This window comes from Falco peregrinus, chromosome 6 (assembly GCF_023634155.1).
Source record: "Falco peregrinus isolate bFalPer1 chromosome 6, bFalPer1.pri, whole genome shotgun sequence".
In the NCBI taxonomy this organism is placed as follows: Eukaryota; Metazoa; Chordata; class Aves; order Falconiformes; family Falconidae; genus Falco; species Falco peregrinus.
Genome location: NC_073726.1, coordinates 90,070,289 through 90,089,616, shown reverse-complemented (window position 1 = coordinate 90,089,616; position 19,328 = coordinate 90,070,289). Strand labels below are relative to the sequence as shown.

Here is a 19,328-nt window from a genome sequence, read left to right as displayed (position 1 = left end):
GATTCAGCGCTCTTGGAGCATGCGTTTTTTGATCCCTGTTTGGTTCCTGGGGCAGAAGAGAGCAGAAAGTTGGACCAGGAAGTGGGAACAGAAGGGAACTGAGCGATGAATGGTAGGTGGAGGTAAGTGCAAATGAGGTCCAGAAATTCTTTTTACAGTACTGCAAAACAGACCGGATTTTAGGGCTCCAAGAGTAAATTCATCACAGAATCATCTGTTGAAATGCTTGCCTCATGCTGCGATAGGTTGTGTCTTTTAGTCCTGGCAGCAGAGGAGAGATGCCTTTCCACTGATACCAGCGTTTCCCTCCTCATTCTGGTTGGGAATTACATATGCAGAGGGTTTCACTTCTAGTTGCAAGTTCTCAATTTTAAGTAAATGTCAAGCTAAGCTAAACAACTAACTTAACTAAACTAATCAAGGGAGGTCCTTGGTGATGATGGTGTCTCACTCAAGCCAGAAGACTATCCCAGGGAGACAACATTTGAAAAAGAGGTGAGAAGCTTTAGGTGCCAGAGTGGCAGCCTGAAGCTCTGTGTGTCTGGGTGCTGTTGGTCTGCTGGAGCAGGACTTGCGCCAGGGCAGGACCCAAGAGTGTAGGGGATTATTCCCAGGTTCCCTGTGCTGTGTGGAGACAGAAGTTTTCTAAGGAAGGTGGTTGATTTGCAAGGTGAGAAAAAGGCTCCCGAAGACGAGTCACCTGTGGATTAGCTGTTTTGCATTAGAGCTGTAGGAGGCAGGTTGCTGCCCACTTACTCAAAGGGTATTTGATGAGTGTGCTAGTGGCTTATCCTGTGGGATGGTTTGTTGTAGATGTTCTAAAGGGCCAATAATAATTATTTTTGTCGAGAGGACTTAGAAATTGGCTAAGACATATGATATTTTATATTATCTTTAGAACATCAGAAAGAGGGGCCTGGACCCTTGGGGGAAACTATCTCAGCAGTATCATCATGATTTAGGATAATGCATGGTCAGCAGGCGGGATGGGCCAAAGTTTGGATTGGAGAAGGAGAAAACTATAAGGAACTGGCTGTGGGACTTTGAGGTTGGAGGCCTTTATGGCTGAGGGCCAGCCCATGGGGGTGGGGGACTTTTTCCTTGTAAAAAGATGTTGTGTCCCGGGGATCCTGCAGATCACGTTTCCCATTACACATAGACTGCTGGTGTCCTGCGCTTGTGCCCTGGGCTCGGAGGACCCTTCTACTTCCCATCTCCGCCGCTTTGCTTTTCCCCTCAACAGCAGGAGAAGAAAAATTTTACCAGGCACACAGAATTTTACCACTGGGTAGTGGAGCAGGTTCCGTGCAGGGTTTATTGCTCAATATCCTTGCATGGTTGCTCAATTACATCTGCTCTGAGCGCGTGCCAGAATCCTGAGAAGTTTCACTGGTTTCCAGTGGGTGTGGACCTGGTTGGTTCCTGAGGCCAATCTAGCAGGGAGAAAGGTCATGGGAAATAATACCTGATTTGTGGCCACTGTTGTATGATCCCCAAATATGTCAGTGCATGGAATGCAGCCAGGCTGTTTACTGTTCTTTGGCTCCATCATGGCTCTGAATCATGAGTTCTGCTCAACAGCATCGGTTAAATGTGAAAGTCCTCCGATACAACTCTGCAGAGATAAGTCAACCGGAACTCATTTAATATGCTTTTCCTAATCACGGTATTATCACAGTGGTAACAAGTATATGGTGAATTGAAACATTGTAATCATTAGTAATTTGCTCCAATATTAATAATTATTTATCATCTGGTTGTTTTTCAGTTCTCTGTTTCTGGAGGCAAATAAATTCTGACAGAAGTTCCTTGTAGTGGCAAAATCAAACACTGAAAGATTGGAGAATGCTGAATTCAAGGTTTTCTGCACAATCTTCCCTTATTTTCCCTGTACTTAATGCATTCTGAAAATAGACTGGTATTTCAGCAGGTTCCTGTTGCTAGTAGTAAACAGATTCTGCTTCAGCATTTAATTTATTTTTTTTTTGCATTGACTTCGTGTAGCCCCCTGGTGTTCCCTTGTAGACATAATCCAAGATGTACTTTAAAGCAATTCACTTTCTTTCAGGTGTTTCTGAGTTATAATGTTCACATCGTCGTATGTGACCATTTCCCAAACACATTTTCTGCACTCTAAGACAGGTGGTGGTATGGTCCCCTTTTTACAGGCGGGCAAACGGGCACACGGGGAGATTACGGGCAGGTCTGTCAGATGCGTGCGCTGATGAGGGAGCATCCACGACTAAGGCTTGGCTTTCCTGCATGCTCGTGGGCCCTTCATGTGGTTGAGGCAGAGCCCTGTTCACCTTCAGATGCAGCTACAAGCTACTAGCAAGATCTTTTGTTGCACACATGGGGAAACAGGGAATGCACAAACAGCTTTGGCGTGGCAACGCAGATATGAATTCTGTTTGGGTGAAACTCGGTGTGTTTAAGCAGCAGAGAAGGTGGGCTTCCCTGTGCTCGTCTTCGCCTTCAGCTAGAAATGCATTCAGGAGAAAATTTGTTTATAAATGAGCTGTACAAGCTGGTGCTTTGACTTGTTAGGTAAAGGCCAATGGTGCCTGGAAATCTTGTGCTTCATGTGTGTGCAGATGGATGTTCTGTACGTGTGCATCTGTGTATTGTGCCCTGCTCGTGCTGGGGAGGGAGGTATGCTGGAGAAGTAGATTATTGGCTTCTTAGTGTGCTGGAGCTTTTAGAGTAGAAAGGGTTTCTGTTACTATAGTATTTCCCAGCAGATCAGTGCTTGTGCTGGGCTGCGAACTGTTTGGGGTCCGTTTTCCCCAGGTGTAGCAGTCTCCACTGAGTTGTGCTGAAGCAGATGTAGGGAGATAAGTACTTTCATCTGCTGAAACAGTAGGATGGTTAAAATCTGTGCAGCTGCTGGGCCAACACAGATATTTGGCCAGTGTCTGCCTTAAATGTGTGTTCAGCTGGTTGTTTTGGTTTATGTACAGCACGGGGGAGCTCAAACAGCAGTGGAGATAACATCCAGTTCTTTAGAAAGGCATGTAGCAGCCTTAGCACTGTTTCTGTCTGCCTGCCCACCTCCCACCTACATCTGCCCTGTTTATGCTGAGGATGAACTGTCAGGCTGACATTTTACGAGTGCAGGAAACTAGCAAACGAATGTGAATAATGGGAAGTGTCTGGCTGAGGCTGCCTAGCATGGTACCACCTGCCATCAGTGAGAAAACATGGGTCCAACAGGGAGTTTGTGACTGTTGCAGCCCCTGGAAGACCCATGAAGATGTATGGATCCCTTTGCCCTTACCAGTCTTACCCATTTTAAACTCCTGCCTTAGGAGCAAGGCTTTGTGTGTGTGTATGGATAGGTGTGTGTTGTTACCTAGAAGAGCTGTAGGTTCAGGGGGACGTAATCTGTTGAGGTAAGTCTTGTTTCAGTTCATACTATACATTCAGGAACTACGTGATACACTACCTGCTTTCTTCCGTTCATATCTAAATTGTCTCCAGATCCTCGGGCTGAGGACAACGTCCAGTATAATACATTGTTGTACATCTGTGGAAGTGGCATAAGAGTGCTGCATTGGATCTCAGAAGATTATTTCTTTGGGATTTCATCTTTTCTGTAGTCATCATTTTGTGAGCATCCAAGACACTGCCTCTGTGATGAGAGCTGTTTCACCTATAGCATCGTTTCTCTCTCCCAGCACATCATAAGGACAGTAAGAGGACAGTGGTATCGGCACCTGTCCCATTTTGCAAAAGAGTGGCATTATTTGGCATTTTGAGCATTTTCTGTATGTAAAATGTCAGACCTTTTTCAAAAGCATTCAGTGATTTGAAGTGCCTTATGGTCTTAGCATCCAACGTTAGCCAGGTTAAGGAGCTTGCTGGGATGACACTGTCCAGAATCTGGACTTTCACAGGGAGTTGTATTATTGAAACTACGTCAGTTATACCAAAGAAAAAATAAATCTATCACCTTGGGATTGGCTTAAATATCATAAAACCTTAAAGAGGAAAGAAAGATGAGAAATGGCATGGGGCTGGAGGTCCGATAGAAATAAATACCAGATGGATTCACAAAACTGGGACGTCTTGTTTGGAGCGGGTGGGAGCTTGGATGCCAGCTTTCCGGCAGAAACACGGTGGAGCCGGACACGCAACTCTTCCCTAGAAATGTTTTCCTGGACTTGACTGCAAGTTCCTCTGTGGGAATACTTCCAAGCGCTCCTGACCTGACCGGCCAGCAGGTACCGCTCTAGCATCAGCAATCGCGGCTGCGGTGGCAGCTGGCAAAGAGCTCCTCGCAGTCCCTTCCCGCTCCCTTTGACCAGGGAATGGTGTGGCTGTAGCTTCAGGCACCAGTTTGGCCCGGGAAGCTCAGACTGGTGAGCTGGACAGTGTGTATTTATCTGCGTCCTGATACAGGGAGGCGGTTGCCACAAGATTTGCGCTTGGTTACTGCAGGCACTTCTTGGATTTCTCCTGGGTTTAGGTACGCCTAGGTGCAGCAATGATGAGTTACTGGTCAGGAGGGAATTCTAACAGATTATTCTTTAATGTTCTATTCTTGGAGGTTTCTGGAGGAGCTACCCGAGTGGATTTTTCAAAGAACTGGGAAAACAGATTTCCTAAGGAAAGCCTTTTGCTTACTGAATTGGATTTTAGCCCTCGGAGTTTCCAGTGACTGGCAACTGAGTGTCCTTGTGCAAACAGTTTGCGTGCCCCTCAGCCACAGCCAGGCACGACCTGTTCTAAGGCGCTTCTTTCAATGCAGCTGCAACCCCTCCTGCGCTTCCCCCCACCCCCTGGTCATACAGGTTTCCATCCTGGACTATTAAAGCAGTGCAAAGCCTGCATATTGCAGACTAGCTGTAATTAAATCTCCCAGCTGCAGAAACAGTTTAAACAAGTACAGCTGGAACTGACTGAATTTTTTCTTTACTGCCTTCTGGGCTCAGGCCAGAGCGAGGGTCCTGCTGCCTCCCTGGAACAGGTAGGGGAGGGAGCTGTAGGAAGAGGGCAGAGAAGGGACAGCTTCTTCAGCTGGAAACCGATTGAGTGACCTTTCCGCTCTCTGGACTGAAGCAGGACCATTTCCTCTGTGTGCTGACATTTGCTCCAGCCCTGTCCTGCCCCTTTCTTCACCTCCACTTCACTTTGTAATTGCCTTTTGTATTGTTGGTTTACCCCACCCATCCCCATGCTCCTTCCTATCAGCGTGTCCTCTCCAGGGATTCTTCTGCATGAACCTGGTCAACACAAGAGGCACAAAAAGGACAGCAATTGCTTTGCTTTTGTGGCCCGGTCCTTCCCATTCCTTGTAGGTTGGGTCTGTCTTAGTTGAGAACGCATGCCACCGAGGGCTTTGGGAAGAAGAAGGTATGAGCATCCTTTTCTCTTTCCTCTCTTCCCATGCAGATCTCCTGGGGTACCCAGAGTTTGACCTCTCTGGGTTCTCACACCCCGGCTGGAGCTGCAGGAGAGTCAACTCTTAAGCAGCACATCATTTCTTACTGGTACTTTGTGCGTCACTGTGTTACTGTGTTTATGCAGTTGGGCTTGCAAACAGCACTTTACGAGTTTGGCTCAATTTCCCCTCCCCTCTCTTCTCCTCTGCCTTGTTCTTGCCCTCTTGCCTTTCATTTGTTCCTGGTTTTGTCATGATCGAGGTTAGGAGGCCGGAGTCTTTTAGGCTTCCGAAGACCTGCATTTCTAATGTAGGAAAACAAGGGGAAAAACACGTAATCTTTTTCCCTTGGACTGAAATCCTACAGGCTCCTTAGTCTATTACAAAGGCACATAAATGCATAAGTGGCATTTCTTTTCCTTTGACAGGCATCTTTAAGCGGGGGAGGTGGTGGTTGTGGTGGTGGTGGTGAAGGAAAGACAATTCAGTTGGTAAAACAAGAACCCAAGAGGTAGGATTCCTGATTTCTGTTCTCAGAAATCTTCTGCCACTTGTTGGCTGTCTCACTCAGAGCTTGTCACTTAAATTTTGTGTCCAAGTTTACCTAACTGTTAAATAGCTTGTTTCTGCATTTTCTCAGGCTCTTGCCTGCAGGAGGTGATTATGGAAAAGGTAACATTTCCCATAACGGCTGAGCTGCAGTCGATTTAATTTGCAATTTGTTACGAAATAGTAGGTATTGTTTTACCTTCCTTCATCCCCAGGCAGGGGGAATGGGCACAGTGAGTTCCAGAGATAAATGGTGAGCCAAATAATTATAGGCCTGGCTCCTAGGGGTGGCTTGAGGATTAATGGCTGTTTGTACAGCACTTCAAGATCCTTAGCTGAAATGTGCTTCTAACTCGGGGGCACCGGGGGCTGGAGGTGGTGGGTACCCCCGGGCTCTGGGAGAGGTCAGCACTGGGAGGGTATCAGACCTTTGGAAGCAGAGATGCAGCTTCAGGGATGTGCCCAGCCAGGCAGGGGGGGAGTTTGTGTTAGACCTGGGAAATGCTCCTCTGTGGGATGGGAAGGTGGGAGGGAGAGATTGTCCTTTCAGGCTTGTTGCTTCTAAGCAGATGTGGCTGCACGGAAGAGACACCTGAGGAATAATAATACACCCAGTGAATGCTTCTCTGGCCATCTTTCTGGTCTTCCTATTAACCAGCAGTGTCCCAGCTGGTAAGAAGTCAGTGAGTGCTTGGCTCTCATGGATGTAAGAAGAAAACAGCTTGAGTTGCCTTCTGATGACAGCCAGAGCCTCCTTGGTCTTTTCCCCTTGGGAGCCGTGGGTGACCTCCGTAGGTTTCGTTAAGCCAGAGTACTGCATTTCAAGTGTTTTGGAGCTAATATGCTGCAAATGACCACAACTTGGCTAGGCTGGGACCTTCGCTGCCATTCTCACAAGTGAGGAGACTTCTCTGTTGGGTGCCTGCGCAGTGTCAGGGTCCCAGCGTGGCTTTTGCAGCTCTAGAAGGAGCGCCGAGTGCAACCCTTTCCAATCTTACCGGGGAGATTTTCGAAGGGGAGGCAGTGCTGTGAGAAGCGGCGTAAGACACGGATGGATCCAGCCGGCTGGCGCTCGTTTGAGTCCACAAGCAGCCGCCAAGGGCCGGGCACTTGGGAAAGTCCTTCCTGTCCCGTGGGAGGAGCACGTGTGTTTGGAAAGATCCTTGAGCGTAGCAGCTGTGGGTGGTGCAGGAGCCGAGAATTTCTCCCTGGGTCTCAGGAGTCCCTCAGAGTGGTGCAGGGAGCGGTTCGATGCTCCCAGCATCATCCTGAGCGGCAGCTGGTGGTGCTATGTGACAAGGCTCTCCTGGTATCGAGGGACAGGGCGCTGACTGTGTTAGTAACTGCAGTGACTGTGGGGAAATGGGATGGGTCAGGTTGTGGCTGGGGAGTCTTAACCGCACAGGTGCGGTGAGTCCATCCCAAATCCTTTGCTACTCTTGTACTGGGAGGGAAGGGAGAACAGCTTATCTCCTCTCTACAGCTCCAGGTTTTAGGAGAACATCCAGCACATCTGAGCTACAGAACATCATCCTTTCTTTAGTTGTCTTCCTATAAGAGGTGTGTTTTAACCTTCTGCCTGTTCAGTGCTCAGTCCACCAGGCAGCAGCAGGGTATGTATGGCCCTTCGTCTGGCAGGGCTGTGTTCCTTGTCTGAATGTCCCCTCCTTAGTATCTTCAACCCCACATTTGGATTTTGAGATGCCATCGATCGTTGCCAGTTCCTATCTTGCTAGTTCCATCTGGCTGGGTAGAATTTGCTGGGGAACAGACCTGTCATCTGATCTTTGCCAAGTGTGTCTGGGTTTGGGGTTTTTTTTTTATTATTATTATTATTATTATTTTTGAAGCTTTGACTCCTGGTTACGGGTGATGTGGATAAAAGTGTCTGTCCCCACCACCCCTGCCTCTGGAGAGCAGCACACAGAGAGGAATGAAAGGGCCATGGGAATGCTTAGCATTATTTTATTATTATGACCTTTAAGAAGACTGGGAGGATGAAGGAATACAAGGAAGACACTAAAAGAAGACCACACAGGCAGTGCTTAAGGGGGGAGAGCAAACCCAAAGGGACTTCAAGAGACAGATGGGAGGGGAGGAAGAGAGATGGAAACAGGAGGCTGAGCAAGACTGGCAAAGAATGGCAGAGCCACCTTCTTCCAGTTTATCCAGAGAGCGGCAGGAGCTGACCTGGGGTGCTCTGTCCATGAAAAAACAGCCTTCCGCGCGCCATTCTCCCATTTTCCTGAAATCTCTGCTTTTGCTCCTCCAGGCAACCATTAATCTAATATTAAGCCCCTTAACCTCTCTAATTGTTCCCTTTCAGTGTCAGCTGGTTTCCTATTAACCTTTCAATCTCTCAGTAATGCAGTTACTTCTGACTCCAGCCAGCCCCAGCTCTAAAGCTTTACCTCCGGCAGTGAATTTTCCAAGCTTTCACTTTTTTTCTCTTTCTTTTCTGTAATCATTATTACTGCTGTTAAGGAGCCAGTTTGAACCAGCCTCTTAAGTGCACAGGGCTGAACCAGTCGGAGTCTATAAATAGCCCTTCCCTAACCTTGTGCCTTATTTCATTAAGTTGATTGGCTTCCCTCTCTCCACTTCATTGCATCTCTGTCTCTCTCCACCCTCTCCATTATTGATGCTGGTTCTTTTGTTGCTGCCTGAGACACCTGCTTGTTGATAGCAGCGTTGATCAGTCCCAGGTTTTTCTCTTCGGAACAAAATAGCATTGTTGCTGGGGTAGCATCTCCAGGGCTTCATAACAGAGGGAAAGCAGAGGGTGAGGTAGGCCTGAAACAGCAAGTGGGAAAATGCCCACAGCGTGCAATAGGGAATTGCATAGCTGAGCAGCAGTCACAGGGGCAGAGTTTGCCCTGTAGACTGCAAACCTGTAGGCTGGGTTCCTCCTGTGACTGTCCATGCGATTGTATTTGAATGCAGCCTCCTGTGCAAATCCCATCGTGCAATGTTGAAGCCAAGGCGTCTGCCCAAGGACAAATGGCACTGCAGTTCCAATCGAGAGTGCTGGCCCAAAGCAGACCTACGCATCCCAGAGGGCAATGTGAGGTGCCTACCACCTCTGAGGCGGATCTGCCGGCGACTTTGACATCATTAATTGTTATACTACTGCTGCTTGACGCCACAACCTGGCAGAGCATAGCTTGCTTCGCTGGCCACCACCAAGTTGCAGCGCAACAGTGTCTTTGTGCTGTGCCACCTCTAACTCATCTGCTTCTTTTGGTGCTGATGCAGCTCTTGAGCTCTGCTCAACCCTGGTACTTCTCCCCAGGGCCTCCAAACTGCTCCTGGTTTTTGTAAAATACAGTGGATGTTTGTAGCGAAGGCTGAGTTGAGAGGTTACATGAAGTGACCTGGAATCTCTGCAGTCGGTGTAAATCACAGCTGCACATTGCAAGACTGGGCATGAGTGGCCCTTGCAAACTGCCTGTGTGCAGTGACACAGTGGGGCACAGCATCTGCCGGTGCTTTACAAGTATTAGAGCGTTATTGCAGTGCTGTGACAGGTTCTGTTCCATGGACCAGTGACAGCAATGGCTTCTGCAGGTGGGGCAGCACCACCTCATTGCAGAAGAACTGGGATCAGAAATCTGTTTTACTGTGTGCCAAGGGGCAAGTTCTCTCCCTGTGGAGCCTCGTTTTTCCCCAAAGAAAGGAGAGACTCAGAGGAAACTTTTCCAGCCTATGCTTAGGCTGACATTTACAGCCTTTTGCTGCAGCTCAGAAGAAGGATTTGTGTGTCTAAAAGCTCCTCTGTTTTTTTTTTTTTTCTAGCTGTATCATTTGTCTAACACCAGCTGTTACCTTTCCCTGAGAGTCCTGCCTCAAAGTCAACAGCAACTTACCAAAATAATAGCAGCTATTCTCTTCCGCGCTCTGTGCAGCTCTGTGTGTCCCTACTTGCCCGCTTGCTGCTGTTCCTTGTCGGAGGGCAGATTCTGGCAGCAACGGGCCTTTGTCTTGTTTTCTGGCAAACGACCTCTGTCTGCAGCAAGGCTGGAAAGGCAAGCAGGGGAGAAAGGGGAGCTGGTAAAACTGTGGTGAAAGCAGGTGAACTTCTGGTGGCTGCTTTTTTAACCGTGGAGTCTGGCTGTAAAAGCACGGAAAGCCCCCCTCTCTGCTAGGGCAAGGTGGCAGCTGGCACTTGTGTCTCTTTAATAATCCAGGTTCTCCAGGACAGCGGCGTGCTCGCTTTCCATCGCTCGCAGCTTCCTTGCTTTCATGTTTATCCTTTTAAATCCTCAGGCCTCGCCTTTGTTCCCTTTCGCGGGATGAAGAAGGGCCCCCCAGGTGCTGCAGCGAGGCGCCAGGGGGGTCGCTGGGGCAGTGCCCCCCCGCCTGCCCCTCAGCCCTCCCAGCTGCCATTTTGGCTGCTGCTAATCATGGAAGGGGCTCAAGAAACGCTTCGCATCGTGGCTCTGGGCACCTCATGGCAAGTGGGTTGGTGGCTGAGCTGGGGGTTGGGATCAAGCCTGGGATTCTGCCCCTCATTTGTGAGAAAAAAGGGGGCCCAGGGGCTTCTCTCATCCCTGCTGAGCCACGGGGCGGCAGAGGGGCATTGGGTGCTGCTCCCCCCGCCTGGGCCTGCCAACAGGTGCCATCTCGGGGCAGGCACCGTCCCGGGGTGCTCCCCTTGGTCTCCACGGGCTTTGTGCTCTGCCTGTGAAGAAGGGCATCCATCCTGCAGACCCCACCAGCGGGGAAAGGCCCTGGGGGGGCTGCTGCTGTGGCCATGGACAAGTGGAAGCCCCTGAGACCAGTCAGTGGCCCCTAACAGAGCCCCAGCTGAGCAAGGGGCACAGCCTGGCCCCAGAGGAGGACTCGGGGGCTGAGTCGAGCTGGATACCCTGCTGAGAGTGGAGGTTAGCTCCTCAAGCGCCTATGCTGGAGGCAGGGGAGGGAGAAAAGCCCCCCAGGTGACACCAGGAGGTGCCTGCTGTAGATGCAAATGAACATTTACTTTAGCACAGCTTGTTTTCTCTCCACGTTTACTTCCCCAGGAAGGTGCAGTGGTGGAGGGAAGGGTCAGGGACTGTGGCTGGTACCACTCCCTGCCACTCTGGTCCCATGCCAGCAGGTCTGGAGGGTTGCTCAGAGCCCCTGCGAAAATCCCTGGCCTGCCTGCTTTTCACAGTGGGTCCCATGCTGCTGGTGGGAAAGCCAAAACCCATGGAGAGCCCTTCTGACCGCTGATGAGCATGCTGCAGCTCTGCAGCGGGCACCGTGCTGTCTCTCGCTGCCAGGGAAGGGTGGCAGCGCTGATGGCAGCGGCAAGGGCTGGTGGGGTGGTGGCACATGGTTGCAGAGTGACATGGAATGCCTTGGTGTCTCCCTGTTCTGCCTGCTGAGAACGCTGCCTTGCAGTGAGGGTGACCAGTAAGGGGTCAGCGGAGCAGAACGTGTTCAGAGGGGAAGGCGATGGGCGGTGGAACTCAGAGCAAAGCTGCCCCTGCCTTTTTTGATCTGTATTACGACAGGCGAATGGTATCAGAGCCTCCTTAGCTACGCCTCAGTTGCCCATTTTCCCTGGCTTCTGTGGCCCATCCCATCTACTCCCCTTCCCTGGGAAGCTTCCTAAATATTTGCCCCAGTGATCAATCATATGACCCCACTGCGGCAATGTGATACAGCTTTAGCTGTGCTAATCAGCTTAGCTTGGGCCCCTGACCCCTGTCATCTTATTTTAGGAAAAAACTTTACACAGTGCCTGGTGAGGGCTGTTCAGTCCAGAGGATTTAAATCCAAAGTGAAAAATAGCGACACAGACTTCTGCTTTTTTCTTTTGTAGCCGGAATTCAGTTTACCATTATTACAGCTTCTGATTTGTCATTCCTCTAGGAGGAGCTGAGCTTTGAATAATACACAGATGTTTCAATTGCAAGGTAGAATACTTGACTCTTTTGACTGTTAACAAAAAACCACCCCAAATAGTAAATGTTGCGTGCTTTGGCTGAAGCACTTAAGAGATGCTCAGTCATCCAAATGGACTTGGCCACTGAATCACTTCCCCCCTTTCTCCTCTCAACTTTAAATTATATCCTTTCAAGCAAAATATGCTGTGAGAAAAGAGTAGTGTTTGATGCAGGGGGCTGGAAACATCTACCTCGAACCACAGGGGGGTTTGTGGGGGATACACCAGAGGAGAGATGGGCCTAAAGATACACATATTCTTGGGGTGATTTTTTTTTTTTTTTTTTTTTCTCCACAGAGAGACATCTCTAGTCCAAAGCACCAGCAAAAGTCAGAGATGAATGAGCAGCGAAGAGCCCAGCTCCTCAGCTGGTCAGCCAGTGGTGTTAGTGGGAGGAAGTATGCTGATAGCTAAGGCTCTTCCCAAGGCGCCAGGAGCGTAGTGCGAGCCCTACAGACATCATAAAAAAATAGGAACTACGCATCTGGAGGAGCTTGTTTTAGGTGCGTACTAACAACCTTCCCTCCACTGCATAATCTCTGAAGGAAACAGACTGGCTCTGTGGGGGAGAGACGGATGAGGACAATTATACGGGGGTAAAAGAATAACTTGAAATATGTTGTTGTGTAAGAGGAGGGTCTGGCAGAAGCTGAGCACCTTCCAAAGCCTGAGAGCTACTGCCAATGACAGCTTCTGTCATCAGCCCTGCAGGTGAACATCCAGTGTGCTGCCAGGCCAGGAAACATCTCCAGACCCGCCCAAGGGCTTTCCCAGCCCAGCCCAGCTACTGCGGCAGCCTCTGCTCCCAAGCTTCTGAAGCACCACCTGGATTCAACAGGAGGATCTTCAAACTCCCTTTGCCACATCTCCAGCCCTTCCCCCTCTCCGTGAAGCATGTCCTTCAGTGAGTTAATCATCCTGCTTTCTCAGCAGGTGAAAAGATCTTCCTATTTAGCATCCCAGGGGAGACATGGCAACTGCCCAGGCATAGTAGAAGACTTTGAACATCCTCAGGGTTTTGAACTTGTATTGTCCTCTTGACACCCATGACTTGAATATAGTCTGGAACTGATTAACTTGGCTGCTTCGATCTCTGGAAGGGAATGTTCTTCCTGCAGTTAAATATTTACTCATAGTTGCACGTGGACCAGGCATTACAGAGGCTAGGGCTGCATTTGCATTCCCCCCCCCGCCCCTCCCCAGATGGAAAGAGAAAGGAACATCCTCCAGCATCTTAGTACTGCCACCTCCATCCTTCATGGTACTCCAGTCATGGCCAGTTCGACCCAGCTATCCTGTTAGCATCAGCAGCATTCCTAAACCATGAGGTTTGTAGCTCATGCCATGGGGAGCCCACATTGCGCACCCAACAAATGCCTCAGTTCCAAAGTACATCCTCCGAGAACAGCATGAGTTGCTTTTTTGAAAATCACATGTCTCTAGCACTTACAAACACCTTTGTATGACGTTGCTTTGGGAGATGTAGAGCTCCCCCCTCCCCAGCCTTCCACTGGCAGAAGGACTTTTACCATAAAAGTCATTTCATCACAGTGAAGGGGTTAAAATGGGAAAAATTGCAGCATCATTATGGGATTTTAGAAATACTGGGGTATTCGCATCTTCCCTCCAGCTCTGACTTGCTGGAAATGCTGGTGTGTGTGCTTTTGACATGCTGATATAGCCAACAGGTACCTGTCAGCCCCCTCTACCACTGCCCAGCATCAGCCTGCTCCGTCCTCGCTGTGGCAGGGCAGAGAGCTGCTTCCCAGCCCCAGGACCGGGTCTGGTCCCAGGACACCATCAGGTTGGCACTGCAGGGTCTGTGGCGGGGAGGGAAGAGATGCTGGGAGGTGTTTTGGCTCAGCGCAAGGCTGGGCAAACACAGCAGCTCTTGCTTGGGAATAGGTGCAATCCCTGGCCACGGTGGTGTTATCCCTGTTGCTCCTTGCAGAGGGAGTCTCCCATTTCCTTTGGCCCTCTTTTTTTGGGTGTATTTTTTGTCAGGGACTCTTTTTTTGGGTGTATTTTTTTTCCCCATCTCCGTGGCACCCAGATGTTAGCTTACCATTTCAGGCAACAATGACAACAACCAAAAAATAATACCGCTGTACTCAGTTAATCCATAGGAAAATCCCACATCGGCAGACAAAAGGTGGAGACGGTGCTCACGCATTTTCCCCTAAGGGCCTTGGGCAATGGAAATTTTCTCAAGCTCCATTCATTAACGAAATAGATGAGCAGTTATGTAAAGTCACGTGAGGGAAGTGGTTGGGCTTTGGTCAATGAAAGAGTTAGTCACACATCGTTGAGCTTGATGGGCCTGGGAGGAAATGTGGAGCCAAGGCTTTGCTTGTTCAAGGGCTGAAGGGGGAGAATTTTAGCCATAAATCTTCATTACCCCCTGAGCTCAGGCACCACCTTTACAGATCAGGCACTGCAGGAGGCACATGGCAGTGCCAGGCCAAAACCAGGGAACTGAAATCTGTTGAGATTCTCCCCAGCTTTCTCTTCCCAGGTCACTTACCCCTCCTCTGAAGGACTTAAGCAACCACCTGATGATTTTTGGGGTGCAAATGTGCTGTTGTGCGTCCCCCCAGCCAGTCTGCTCTGGAAGCACTCGGGGGTAAGTAAAAGAACACAGTACGATTCGGCAGTCACAGGGCAGATAAAATCTGCGTTTAGGGCTCTCAGGAGCCACCAGAACATTACTAAGACATTCAACTGGGGGAGGATTTTCAAAGATCTGTTCTGAAACCTGCCCATTACCAAAGTTTGTCCCTGGTTTGGACTGTTGTCTCTCCTGTGAATCAAAGATGGTGCCAGCATACCGAATTTCCCTGGACTGACTGTAGGAGAGAAGATAGGGTGCTGATTGGGTTCCATGCTTTGGTACCCAGTTAGATGGGGCCTGGAATAATGTTCTCCCATCTCTCACTGGCTCTCATCCTCTCCCTTGGTTGCCCAGCCAGGAGTCCATCAGTGCCCTGAGTCTGAGTTACCTTGGCCCTTGGCTCTTCTTAGCTTCTTCTCTGGGGCTTGCAGATCTGACTTTTAGACAATGGTGTCTTGCAGAAGACAAACCAGCTTTGTTTTCTCTCATTTGCTCTAATCTCTGGATGCTGAATAACCAGCTTCAATCTGCTGGTGTCTTTTCACCTTGCAGACTCTTGAAGGTCATTTGAGAGCGTTGGGCTAGCAGGGCAGCGAAGCTTGGCTGGCAGCCTCCAGGGACGCGGAGCAGCAATCACCTGGCACAAGCCGTCAGCAGGACTCGTGGCCTGACGAGTGCAGAGGGCAGGGGAGTCTCAGAAAGGAAACTCATGTGGGGTAGGTAGGGAGGATGTGAGGATCGGGGTGTATCCGAAGCTTGGTTTGAATGCCTGACGACTGGGAATAAGTGGGAATTGTGTAAAGCAAAGTCCCTCCCACATTTGCTGGTCTGCCTCCAGCGCTGAGGTTGTGAAACCCTGGGAGCCTGCTGTGGGGAGGTGCTCGCCCTGATGGTGCTGCTCAGGACATCCCAACCACACGTGAGGGACTACAGCGCCGAGTGCAGATTGTGCCCTCGGTAAAAGCCCAGCTGTCTCCCTGAGCAGATGGTTTCCAGGAGTAGCCACATTCCTGACGGCGGGGAGCTGGAAGGACCACATATGGGATATACCTTAAAATAGACAGAGATATAGGAACAGAGTTCAGGTCCCAGGCAGTGTGGACTTGCTGGTATCTCAGGCGTTTGTTCTCAAAGAGAAGTGCTGCTAAAGCTACAGCTGCCTCAGCCGTGGCTGCAAGTGTCACTGGTAACCCTGGGGTCATTTTCACCCAGGGAAAGGATTCTGGCTGAGATCGGTTTTTTCCCCCCACCAAATTCCTTTCTGCTTTATTGTTTTCTACTTCTCTAAAAGCTGAGTGGGAAATAGGTTCCCCCTTTCCCAAAGGTTCAAGGTATTTTGCTAAAAGAGGTATCTTGAATTGGGAGAAAAAGTTAGTCTCCAACTTTGCAAAGAGTTGGTATTTTGCTAGGGGTAAAAAAAAAGCTCTTTTTGAAATTATTTCAGTAACCTTTAAATGGGTTGGGGTTTTTTTAGAACCATTTAGATATATTTAGCCTTCTGGTTTTTAACAACTAAGTATTGTAAATCTGTGGTGAATTTTTTTTTGTGTGTTTTGGTTCTAAAAATGTCTAGGCATTATGATACTTAGAAAAGGGATCCCCTTGGCAATATTTCAAGCTGTCAAGTTATGTGAAAGCAATCTCTTCCCCAGGAATTATTTGATTGTGAGGAACTGGCATTGCAATTTGAGAAAAGTTTGGCAAAAGGTTTCCACCAGTTTCTCCTGAAACCTGTATCTTTGCACTGTGAAGCTGTTACTGGCTGTTTGCAAACCAAGTAGAGATGGGTTTCAAGACAAAGCTGCTCGATGGCAGCTGCAGAACTCAATGAGAATAATTTCTCTTGGCTTCCTTATTCTTTTGCTCTTTGAAATAGTTGTTCTATACCCCCCCCACCCCCCCCCCCAAAATAATACACCACAGAGTCAGTTGTTTCTGTAAGATACTGGGAGTGTGCAGAGTCTGCAGGTTCCCAGAGCTGTTGGGACAGCGTGCTGCAGATGGGGAAGACCCAACCACCGGCAGGTCAGGGCGTGGAGTCAGTGAGAAGAACGAGGAATCAGGGTTTCCTTGCCGCCTGCCTCTTGCTTAGCTCTGCAGCCAGCGCAGCCTGACTGCCTCACCGTGTCTGCTGGAATGTCTGACACCAGGAGCCCACGGGAGTTAATTATTAAACAAACTGGAGTTATTATTCCCTGTGCCATGCTATTCCCCACATAAATCTGCTGCACAGTAGAAAAATGATCCTGTGCATCGAGAACAAAGAAACCTTTCCAGGATGAGCACATTTTCCTCTGCTGGAGAGCTGCTCTTACTTCAGCTCCCTAGAGCTAGAAGAGCAATGCACTTGGTCTCCATAAAGGTGGGCTTTGGGAAAGGCAGATGAAAGTGATACGGGGAGTCGTGGCGCTGATTCCCATAATCTCCCCAGCTGTTAGCCTGGCCCCAGAGCCATCTCCTTATCAGAGAATACATTTCTGCTAGCAACATTTCAGAGTCCAGAAGGAAACATTTTAAAGTCACCTTTGGCATTTCAAGGCTAGCACAATTTCCAGAGTTTCCCTGGACCTCTAGATAAAATATTAACTCCTGGATGAGGTGCAGAGGCCCCAGCAGGCTGTCAATCAGCAGCACAAATGTGGAGACAGGCTCTGGGGCAGACATGGTGAGGGAGCATCCAGGGCTTAAAATCCATCTGTGACTGGTTTCACTTGACAGACACACAGGAAAACCCAAAGACTTACAGGTGAGATCCATAGATGTCAGCAGCTCAGGAAGGGGTCCCCTTTGCCAAAACAGCTTACCTTAACTCTGGAAGGGGACGTCAGGGAGCCGCTCTGGCTTCTCGGCTGCCAAGCCTTTCTGAAGTCCCTTCTCTCACACAGAGGAGGGAAGGTTCTTTCCTCTGTGGCTGCCAAACCTGGCAGGGGTGGGAGGTCCGGGAAGGGCATGTTCTTTGGCAGGGAGGGTGCATGGGCTGAGACCCCTGCAGAGATCCAGCATCTCCCCCAGGCTGCAGGAGGGCCCAGGCAGGAGGGTAGGCAGCGCAGATGCTGGTAGTGGGGTGAGTCGGGTTGAGGGACTCGGGTGTTGCTTAGGTGTTTGGCTCAGGTACTGTGTGGAGACAGATGCCTGAGCTCTGCCTTTCACCGCCCGGCAGAGCAGCCCTGTGGAGGCAGAGCACTGCAGGGTGGCTGGGAGGAAACAGGTGGGCAACACCGGCCACTTCCCTGAGGACTTAATTCCTGAGGATCTATGCTCCAAGCACTTTAGCAGGCAGCCTCTGTACCTGACACGGGTGTTATGCTCTCCCTGTCTTTGTTGGCTAGTGCCAAGCTGAGTTGGTCCTTTGCTGCTCTTCTCAAAGAGGGCAGACGTCTCGTGGAAGAAGTCCCTTCCCTTTGCCACATGCTGCAATAGCAGGGAAAAAGAAACACGGAGATCCTGTGGCCCAGGCAAAGCCAAAACTACGAGGTGACTGGCAAGGCTGGCCATGGGAGCCAGGAATCCTGGCTCCTGGGAGCCAGCCACTGGCTTGTATTAATTACTTCTTTGAATGTTGTTTAAAGGGACAACACAGAGTACGTGCTTGCTTCTGCTGGGCTCACTCAGGTGTGTTTGTGGTGGCTGTTGCTTTTCTTCAAGAGCTTACCTCGGCTCTTTCCCTATTCCTTCACTGGCACCCTGTGAAAGGACTGCAGCGGCCCTCGTCATTCCCTGGATGCAGGAGGAGTGTCTGGAGTAGGCTGAGGAATCAAGAACCGTGCGCACTCCAGAGCTGGCTGCAGGCAGGCTAGCTGTGCTTGCAGGGCTGCTAATGCCCGGCCGCGGCTGACGTGAGGCACGTGGTGAGGTCCTGTCCTGCTCCTTGCGCGTGTTGCACAACCTAGCAGTGCTGTGCTGCGGCCACCTTCCTCACCTATGACCCCGTGGGCCACACGTGGCTGCCCAGCCTGCACTGTAGCCTCTTGGCTGTGATGGTGGGTGTCATCCCGTGTGGTGCTCGGTATCGCTGCGTGCCCAGTGCAGCTCCTTTGCTGAGGGACCTGCTTCACTGATGGCTCACGCTGCCAGAGGCACCTGGCTGGGGACCGCCTCTGCTGCAGGGATGCTGATACTGAGAGGTCCATAGTAACCTGGAAAGCATGTTCAGCAGGCTGCTAAAGGAAAGGAAAGCTGGTCAGAAAGGGATTGACACCTGGCACTCAAGGGCTGTGTGGTCCATTTCATCACCAACTTCACCCTGGCTTTATCACAGCCTTCACTCTACTTCCCCCATCCCCTCCTGCAGACAGCATCACGGGGAGAGGGTGTGAAGGAGCCCATATCTGCAAAGACTGGGAAAGCCCGGACATGGATAAAAGTCACAGCTAGAAGGCTGACCTGCTTCAGCGTCACCGCACTGTTTTGCTCCTTGCTGAAGCAAGCAAGGGTACATCTCCACAGGGAGGGGGGATAAAACCCATCTCCTCGCCTGTGCTCTGAGTTGGCTGGATGCAAAATAGCTCCAGTTCAGGAGGGACATGGGTGCATGAGATCCATAAGTGAGTTGTACCCCGCCTCTCGGCATCTGTAGTCCATGTGCTTTCCACTTCCATGTGTTTAGTGCTGGCATAAGCCATAAAGGATCTTTCCTCTCTTTTTCCTCGCTCTCTCCGAGCAGCTCAGAGGCTGTGTGTGACCAGCCCCGGCTCTGGACAGGGGCTAACTGCAAAATGTGTTAAACGAATGTTGGTCCTCTATTTCCAACATTGGCTGACCCAGAAAGCTACAAGTGCACATGGCAAAGTCCCCTCTGGTGCCTTCCCCACCGGGGTTTCTTGAGAGTTCAGCCTCCTGAGGATATGGGGCAG

The 19,328-nt window shown here is 50.1% G+C and overlaps 1 protein-coding gene and 1 long non-coding RNA gene across 2 annotated transcripts in view; one reads left to right on the top strand and one right to left on the bottom strand.

Annotated features, from left to right (window-relative positions):
* CD58 (CD58 molecule) overlaps nt 1-13,030 on the top strand; it is a 49,836-nt gene extending 36,806 nt beyond the window's left edge. Inside the window, exons 8-9 of the mRNA XM_027777839.2 lie at nt 12,162-12,367; nt 12,568-13,030. Coding sequence (XP_027633640.1) covers nt 12,162-12,175 — 14 coding nt within the window. The 3' untranslated portion in view covers nt 12,176-12,367; nt 12,568-13,030. The remainder of the gene's footprint in view (nt 1-12,161; nt 12,368-12,567) is intronic.
* Nucleotides 12,566-18,077, bottom strand: LOC129784749 (uncharacterized). Its single transcript, XR_008747810.1, has 2 exons — nt 16,422-18,077; nt 12,566-15,525 (listed from the first exon to the last, which is right to left on the bottom strand). It is a non-coding gene; the product is annotated as an uncharacterized LOC129784749 (long non-coding RNA).
* Between the last annotated feature and the right edge of the window lie 1,251 nt (nt 18,078-19,328).